The following is a 9,615-nucleotide window of genomic DNA, read 5'->3' on the forward strand; positions in this document are numbered from 1 at the left end:
GAGTGGGAAAAGGAACAAGCAGAGTTAGAGGCAGGACAAAAGAAGTTATATAGTTCGCTTATATACATATATTTTAATGTTTTAGAAAAGCGTGATGGTGGGGGAGAAACAATAGCGGTGGATGGACTTGACAGTGTAGTTATGGAGCCCCCTTTGAGCAAGAGGAATCCGGCGATAAGATTAGCGGATTTGGCAGCGACTCAACCTCTTCCTCATCAGAATATGACAGGCTTCCCGGGGCTAGGGGTGCATCACCCTCACTCCCACCATGCCCACCACCACCCTGGGGAGATGGGCAACGACCCCGGAGTGGCACTCACTCCATTTGGACCCGAGCACATGGCACAGACAAACGCTCTCAAACTTAGCCCCTCTCAGCACATTCAGAGCCATCACGAAGCCCAGACCGCTGCAACGGCAGCATCCTTCACTTCTGCTCAGACCACAGTAGGTTTCCCCGTGGCTCCTCACCCCCACTCAGGCTACTCTAGCAGCAGGGACTACATCCTCAGGAGAGAACTCTCAGCCTCGGCTATGCATGCACTTGGCGACCAGCATAGTTCCGCCTCCTCCCCTCATCACCATGGCATGTTCATCGCACCAACAGGTGCTTATGGGCACGCCGAGACTGGTGCCCATCCACTTTTCTCTGGACTCCACGACCAAGCGGCCCCAGGTGCCCACCACCACCACCACCACCATGCCCTCAACGGGCAGATGCGTCTGGGTCTACCGGGGGACATCTACGGCAGGCCAGAGCACTTTGGCCACAGGCCCGAGCACTATGGACCCTCTTCTATCCACAGCTACAACTCCATGAACCTCAATGTGAACATTGCTTCTGCTCCTCACGGAGCCGCGGGGGCATTTCTGAGATACATGAGGCAGCCCATCAAGCAAGAGTTAATCTGCAAATGGATTGAACAGGATGAAACTTCAAAGAAGCCCTGCTCCAAAACGTACAGCACCATGCACGAGCTGGTCAACCATGTCACGGTGGAGCACGTCGGGGGACCGGAGCAAGCCAGTCATGTCTGCTTCTGGGAGGAATGTCCGCGGGAGGGGAAAGCTTTTAAGGCGAAATACAAACTGATAAACCACATCCGAGTTCACACGGGAGAGAAACCATTCCCTTGCCCTTTCCCCGGCTGCGGAAAAGTTTTCGCTCGCTCGGAAAATCTAAAGATTCACAAAAGGACACACACAGGTCAGTGCAAGTTTTCCGAATGATTTTAGAACTGCATTAAAACAAACAGAAATCGATCTCTTGAATGAAAGTAGACGCTTTAAAAATGTCAAAGACACTTTTTTGTGTCATAGACAACAAAATATATATTGCGAAACGCTTTCATTTGAATTGCTGGCGGGCATGGGGTGAGCATGCGTAAAAGTAACAGGAACTATATTTAATTGAATAAAATGATGAATTATGGTCAAGCCAAGGCATCACGTGATTCGATGTACAGTAATAACTTTTTGAAAGATAGCTATTTTACTCGAAGAGACGTGGAAGCTGGAGGTGGGGGATTATGCCATATGGTTCTAGTTATTAGTCCGTATGACGTTTACGCCGTTATGGGCCATGTTAGCGCTATGTTGATTTATCGACTCTTCACAGCAGAAGCAAACCATCACTTCGATGTCTAGTATGGATGTTATACGTTACTAAATCGAGCTCCTAAAAACTGTAGAAGACCAGATGAAAATGAAACCATTTTTTTTTTTTTGGGGGGGCGTTATAACATTTTTAGACTATTGTGTTATAGGCTGATGATAACCTATTCGAATCTTGACCCATAATAATTTCAGGCTGACCAAAGGAAAACAACAAAGTGAAAAGGGCTACTGGGGCTGGCTTTTCTTACAACATGATATACAGTAGCCTAGTACATGTCCTTAGAGGCCGACCGTAGCAATGGCGTTTGTCAGTCTAAACACTTGTAGTATGACGCAATACAGTACGCAGCGGCACGCATGCTATGTTACCGAGTAGCCTGCAAAGCAGACCCAATGTTCCACCTTATAACTCACACGGCGACGACGTAAGTGAGACAAGTGTGTCATTGAGGGCTGGCCTGTTTGGACAGCAAGTGGCTCCCAAGACTGGACTCGCGCGAAAAAGCAGCACGGCAATCAGATCATGTCAGTGTCTTTGGTAGTAAGTGAGGAGGGAGACGAGAGCAGAGCCCACTGAAACCGTCATGATGCACCATCAAGCCTTTGGGGAGGACTTAGTAACAGCTAGCAAGAGAAGCCCCCTTTTCCGTGCAGACTCAGATTGTGGCAATAACACGTTTTTCTAAAGTGCAAACAGAAACAATACACCCTAGGGGGTCGCCCCTACACTGTCATGGTGGCCCGATGTATGTTTTTTCTATTTTGAGTTGTCCATCTTACAATCATAAATCATGCTATGCACATTCTTCTCAATACAAGCATTACAACAGATATGTTTCTCTTTCGCCAAAAAGGCATTCATTTAGGACTACCAATGCACTTGTGTCCGCGACACTTATCACATAGCCAACATCAAAGCAACCTCTGAATGTTTTCGCCTTCTGGCATTCACAACAGTGAGAAAAACAGACGCAATGGGGGAAAAAAAACAGTGACTGTATAGTCTACACATTTCCCCTGCGCGTTCACGTGTATAGCCCACGGGCCACCCTATGACATGTTCCACGTGCGTCAGTCAGTCAGGAACATTCCTTGTACATGTGGGAGAGGAGTGACGCGGATGTAGATGTATAATAAATAAGGTATGTCGGACAGGAAGCCCTAGTGGCAGAGTGGGCTGCCACACTGGCCATTTTTGGAGTAGTCTTATATACTGCGGGAAGTGATACGTTACCAGTTAAGCGGTGGTTTCAATTATGGGCCTACTTTTGGTAGAGCATGTGAACGTCCATGTTGAATAACGGTGAAAATTGACGATCCTTTGTATATGTCAAATTTAAAGAAATTGGCATTGCTGTTTGCTGGGAATATATTGTATACATTTGATGTCATAACATTGTTATTGGGCCGATCCATTTGGTAACTTTGTTATTCTTCTTGGACTTCGATCAAATGTTTTTATACAATGTCCATCACTATGTTGTATATAATGTTAAAACACATGCACCCTTTCCTGATATGATATGAGTAGCCTCTAATGCTAAATATCTCAATCTCTTCCAGGGGAGAAGCCTTTTAAGTGCGAGTTTGATGGCTGCGACAGGAAATTCGCCAACAGCAGCGACCGGAAGAAGCACTCACACGTCCACACGAGTGACAAGCCTTACTACTGCAAAGTCAGAGGCTGTGACAAGTCCTACACGCACCCCAGCTCGCTGCGAAAGCACATGAAAGTCCACTGCAAGTCGCCCCCGCCCCCTTCTGCCAACGCTTCATACCATTCCTCTACGAACCCTCTTGGCGCGCCCATTTCGCCCGCTTCCGAACCGCACAGGAACCGGTCCGCAAACCTCTCGCCTCAGGTTACCAACCTCAATGAGTGGTACGTGTGCCAGGGGAGCGGGGGACCCAACCATCTCCACACCCCCTCCAGCGATGTGCCAACTTCGGACTCGGACGAAGAGGACTCTTTCAGAAATTCAGACCCGAGGACAATGCTCTAATGTTTACAAACATAACAAATTGCGTTTATTCCCCAAATTATCTCCCAACTGGTTAGAAGTGTAGTAAGAACTACCTGCATGGGGACTGTACTGACTGTAAGCATATAAATGGGACTTTATGGAGCAGGAAATAGCGCCGCGGATGTCAGATGATGATGAAGAACAACAGCCAATAAAACGTGCCCTCTCTGTTCGCTTTCTAAACAGCCGAATGTAATCAACATCTCAACAAGTCTCAATATAGAAAAGCTTCAATCACCAGTATTATTTGAGAAAAGGAAATCATATTCATTTTGAAAGCTTTATTATTTAAATAGGCTATAGAGAGGACCAAGATAAGCGTAAATATACTGAGAACAGAAATACAATGTCACCAGTAAGGATAAGTCTTTGAGAAAACACATGCACACATATGCAGGCTACATTTACATGCCTGCATCGTTTAACACGGATGAATTATGCTTACATTGACATTGTCCATATGATCGCAATCCCTGGCAATGTAACCTGTTTTATTAATCAATGTCCAATCCCAGACAGAAGGCAGAAATAGACGTTGCTCATGCAAAGTGCATGAACCTTAGCAACAACCCATGAACACTATAATAATGCCTAAACATCCAAGAATGGGGGAGTGGCATTCCATTTTTCTTACGTATATCTCACAGTAGATGCGAGAACTAATGTAGTCTAAACATCCAATTGAATATCGAACACCTGCAGATAGCGACAGACATTCGCACCCACATGATAAAATTGCTAAGACGCGAGTGTCTAAAAGGGTCCAAACTTAGTTTTAAGATTTAAGACTATGTTTGGGTGGACTTTTGTTATATTTAAGAACAATTTAAGACTATATTTTATGCAACAAAAAAAACACACCACTTTTACACAAGTACGAATAAGTCCTTCGGGACCCTAAATATGTAAACTGACAGGTTTTGTCAATGACGGTCGGATTTGTATATAATTGTACTGATGCTCGTGAATGTTGTTCTTCGTCTTAATTACGAATAATATGTTGTTTTGTACATTGTAATTTATTTGCTGGTATAAATGTTGTACTGGATTTACAGAGACACCAAAGAATAATAATATTAATTTTGGTGAATATGTAATAGACCTACTGATGGTTTTGTTCTGTAAAAGAAAAATAAGGATTCTTTACTTGAATAGGCAGTGTATTGTGAAACGTTCCTCTTCTCGCATGCCCTTTGTAGTGACTGTGTTTTTCTATTTGGGGTGCATGGTGCCATTATTTACGATGGATAAAAAGTGATGATGAAACAGCTATGATTGTGCAGACCCTTGATGTTCGTGATCCCGAGTGGCGCAGCGGTCTAAGGCACTGCATTTACAGACCCTGGTTCGATTACAGGCTGTATCACAACCGGCCGTGATTGGGAGTCCCATAGGCCGGCGCACAATTGGCCCAGCGCCGTCCGGGTTAGGGTTTGGCCAGGCTGTCATTGTAAATAATAATTTGTTCTTCACTGACTTGCCTAGTTAAATAAAGGTTCAATAAAAAAATCAACTGACAGGATGAATTCCTTTTAAAGCTTAATAAACACACCAGGCCGTGTTAGTAGTTAATACGTGTGTTTTAGTTAACAAAACTGTATTGTTTTTTCATAGAATGCATGAGGCCTGTCAGTGTGGGATGTCATTCCTTAGATAAGGATATGCCTACATAATTGACTTGTTTGCACGCAGTAAATGCAACCGTTTTGCTGGTAAACTCAGTTGTAAATCTATTATCACATTATCGTAGCCTACAAATGATCGAAGTAATCGTAGACTACAAACACCTTGCCCAAAACAAGCAACTGGCTGGTTGGATACCCGACTCTAATGATCACAGACGTAAAAATCAACGGTTTTGTCAACAAGACACATCAAAATTCAACGGGGAGCCCCTCAAAGCTGACAAAGATGAAATGCGAGGGAATATGTGAATTCATAATTATTGACAGTTCAATAAAGTTTTCACTGGTAACTCACAAACAACAGGCACAGTAAAGGGCTGATATAAAACAATCAGGGCTAATGGAGAAAAGTATAGCCCCTTAATGGCGTTGTCTGAAATGCGGGACAGGACAAAGCAACCGAGCCATGAATCATTAATTGAAACAATAAAATATCAAATATATCAATATGTAGGACCTTGTATAGACTATATAAAACAAGTCCCCCTTCTTATTTCCTCCATTAAAACGCGCAACCTCACTTTCAAACTCGGCCCTGTCCAGAATTAAAATTGGCCAACCCGAGTCTTGCACAACTTCAAAGGCCTGCTATACTTCTGAGCGGAAGGCCCGCCGCTTTGACACTCTTCATGGTGCGTTACGATTTCTACAGCAATTGGGGAGCGAGACGCTCACATTTGAATATGTCTGGTAAAAACCCACTAACTGCCACTAAATGGACTATCATCAAAGCGCACAGTGCACCTTCTCCCCGAAAAACGTAATGTGTCGACAAAGATAGGCCTTGCTGGTCTATATTGTTGACAGAAAATGAAACAGGCCTACAGGGACAAAATTGTTTTGCCATTTTTATGTGATAATGTATGGTAGTATAGGATGGGCAAATAATAGGCACAGACGATTTTATACATGCAGTCATACAACAGACACAGGCGACATTGAATTGTCTTAAAAAGTGTGCCATTTACGCAAGAATGAAATGAGTGAAATAGTAGAATGCATTATTCATATGTCTTTGCGCTCCATAAGTCACATTTGTAAGAGAGTGTTAAGAAATAGTCTTTATTTATCCCATAGTATTTAGGGGGCCTCTTGAGTCTGGTTTCTGCGTCATGTAGAACAAGCTGCAAAACCGGAATGGCAGCAACAGAAACACACAAACAAGCACCTAATCAACCGCACACAGTTCAACGCCAGACTGAGTGAAAAGCAGACTGCTCTGAGATGTAGGCTAACCAATATAAATCACTGATGGCTATGACAATAGAACAACCCAGAAAACGGACAGATTCCCAAATAGTCATCTCCAAGGCAAGGCACTCTATTGAGATGCATGTTACATTGACCTTGTTTGAAACGTTTGTTGGCAATTTTCACCTCTCGTACATTTTCTCCTGCTTTGTCTCCAAATAGTTTTTATTCCCTCTTTATGTCAGCTAATCAAGTTTTATTGACTACAAGCAGTGTTCTGACGTTTCTCCTTTGGCAATAAACCGTTATTTGGACTGAATCCATTTCTATTTATTTAAAACAAGTGCTCCGTGAATGTTGCAAAATAAACACGATGAAAAATAACCAAAGCGATAGTTCCCTCCGCCCGATGGGACTTAATGAAAAGGAGTGAAGCAGTCACCATCAATGAGAAACGCTTTGAAGTAGAACTTATTATCTGAGGAATACTTTTCGGTTGTCCTAACGACAGCACTGAATGGGAAAGGCTCTCTCCTTTGTCAGCGATTTGTTCTCCTTTAGTGGGATGCCGGTGGAAATCACTTACATGGGCCACCTTACCATGCCGCCTGCAAATCAGTAACCGACTGAGTCAGACATGCAGACGCCACTTTGGCAAGGACAAAGCAAAAGTCGCAGGGAAAACGTGTCTCGATCTCTCTCATTTTTTCCTTTATATGGGATGAATGATAATTTTGGAGACAACAGTAGAACCAAAACAAATGCGGTCTTGTCAGATTTAACAAGAATTACCCATCTTTCTGAAGTTGAGCACAACGAGCATAAATCAAATGGTTTGTGGTCTAGTCATTAAAACTACTAAGAGTGATAGGTTTTGTTTATAATAATATAAATAATAAGGGTTAGGCCTACCTGGAGAAAATCTTACCCCTGAAAAAAATGGATGGCCCTCCCTTCAGCAAAATATATTCTCACGAAACCCTTCCCGAAGGCTTGAAGAAAATTAAAACCGGTGACCCTCCCCTATACAACAAAACTTTAATAAGGTGGATAGCAGAGAACATGACTACGGTTTACCCTCACTTCTAGGACAGACCATGGCCTCGTTTCCAGTTGCGATGCTTTACTAAGCTTTACTATAATGTACCAGATGCATCGTTATTTACCAAAGTGTTTCCCAATCAAGCACTTAGCGGGAACATTTGCTAAGTGCATTTTTAAACTATTTGGATGCATACTGATAGGATCGAAAGAAAAGCAGCGCTGCTCTTAGACCAGCTTTATCTATTCAAATTTGACCTTAACATCAGAATTATTCCACAATACTGACAATGGATCAACTCCTAGAGAGATATGACCACCTATGGCTGCAAATGGGCTATTGAGAAGGCTTATTAATAATGCACTACATCACAGATTGGGCACATCACTGGGCACATGTTGTCACACATCATGAAACACATTGACGCAAGAATTACAGACAGCAGCCTAGAATTAGGTAAATAGATTTAAATTCAAATAACATACTAATTATTTCAATGTTATTTAAATGTGTAGGCCTATGTAGACTAATGTATTCATCTTTTGCAGTCATCTAGGTGTTCATTTTAAACATTGTTTTATTCTTTACTTGTTTGTAACAATTGCAAAGATATTGACCACTTTATAGACTATTTGTACCCAACTTCTAGAAACGTGTTCTTAGGACATACTACATATTCTATCGACATACTGTCCACAATGACTATGCATCACACACACACACACACACACACACACACACACACACACACACACACACACACACACACACACACACACACACACACACACACACACACACACACACACACACACACACACACACACACACACACACACACACACACACACACACACACATGTGTATATGTATATATACAGTACCAGTCAAACGTTTTGACACACCTAGTCATTCAAGGGTTTTTCTTAATATTTTTTTTTTTACAATTTTCTACATTGTAGAATTATAGTGAATACATCAAAACTATGAAATAACATATATGGAATCATCTTGTAACCAAAAACTGTTAAACAATTAAGTGTATATTTTATATTTGAGATTCTTCAAAGTAGCCACCCTTTGCCTTGATGACAGCTTTGCACACTCTTGGCATTCTCTCAAGATTCATGAAGTAGTCATCTGGAAAGCATTTCAATTAAAAGGTGTGCTATGTTAAAAATGTATTTGTGGAATTTCTGTCCTTCTTAATGCGTTTGAGCCAATTAGTTGTGTTCTGACAAGGCAGGGTTGGTATACAGAAGACAGCCCTATTTGTTAAAAGACTAAGTCCATATTATGGCAAGAACAGCTCAAATAAGCAAAGAGAAATGACAGACATTCATTGCTTTAGGACATGGAGGTCAGTCAATAAGGAACATTTTAAGAACTTTGAAAGTTTTTTAAAGTGCAGTTGCAAAAAGCATTGAAGCGCTATGATGAAACTGGCTCTCATGAGGACCACCACAGGAAAAGAAGACCCAGAGTTACCTCTGCTGCAGAGGATCAATTCATTAGAGATACCAGCCTCAGAAAATGGCAATTAACTGCACCTCAGATGGCGACCAGTCCAAGATAAAGCAAAGCAGTGTGACAAAAAACAACAATACAGAGTTGCACATGGGATAAACAAAAGTACAGTCAATAACACAATAGAAAAATCTATGCACAGTGTGTGCAAATGGAGCAAGGAGGTAAGGCAATAGATAGGTCAATAGTAGCGAATGAATTACAATTTAGCAAATTAACACTGGCGTGATAGATGTGCAGATGATGATGTGCAAGTAGAAATACTGGTGTGCAAAAGTGCAAAAGAAGTTAATAAAAACATTATGGGGATGAGGTAGGTAGTTGGATGGGCTATTTACAGATGGGCTGTGTACAGCTGCAGAGATCGGTAATCTTCTCAGATAACTGATGTTTAAAGTTAGTGAGGGAGATATAAGTCTCCAACTTCACCGATTTTTACAATTCGTTCCAGTCATTGGCAGCAGACAACTGGAAGGAAATGCGACCAAAGTAGGTGTTGGCTTTGGGGATGACCAGTGAGATATACCTG

The 9,615-nt window shown here is 42.2% G+C and overlaps 1 protein-coding gene across 1 annotated transcript; it reads left to right on the plus strand.

The window, feature by feature from the left end:
• On the plus strand, window positions 1–7,693 carry LOC118385886 (zinc finger protein ZIC 5). Its single transcript, XM_035773095.2, has 2 exons — window positions 1–1,207; window positions 3,181–7,693. The coding sequence occupies exons 1-2, from the start codon at window positions 142–144 to the stop codon at window positions 3,618–3,620; spliced, it is 1,506 nt and encodes a 501-aa protein (XP_035628988.1). The 5' UTR covers window positions 1–141; the 3' UTR covers window positions 3,621–7,693.
• The last annotated feature ends 1,922 nt before the right edge of the window (window positions 7,694–9,615 follow it).

The sequence above is a fragment of the Oncorhynchus keta genome, chromosome 7 (assembly GCF_023373465.1).
Source record: "Oncorhynchus keta strain PuntledgeMale-10-30-2019 chromosome 7, Oket_V2, whole genome shotgun sequence".
NCBI lineage: Eukaryota > Metazoa > Chordata > Actinopteri > Salmoniformes > Salmonidae > Oncorhynchus > Oncorhynchus keta.

Bases quoted from the DNA above. Each gene is read 5' to 3' on its own strand.
- LOC118385886 (XM_035773095.2), top strand. From the start codon at position 142: ATGGAGCCCCCTTTGAGCAAGAGGAATCCGGCGATAAGATTAGCGGAT. The intron at 1,208-3,180 runs GTCAGTGCAAGT...AATCTCTTCCAG, and splicing joins TCACAAAAGGACACACACAG to GGGAGAAGCCTTTTAAGTGC.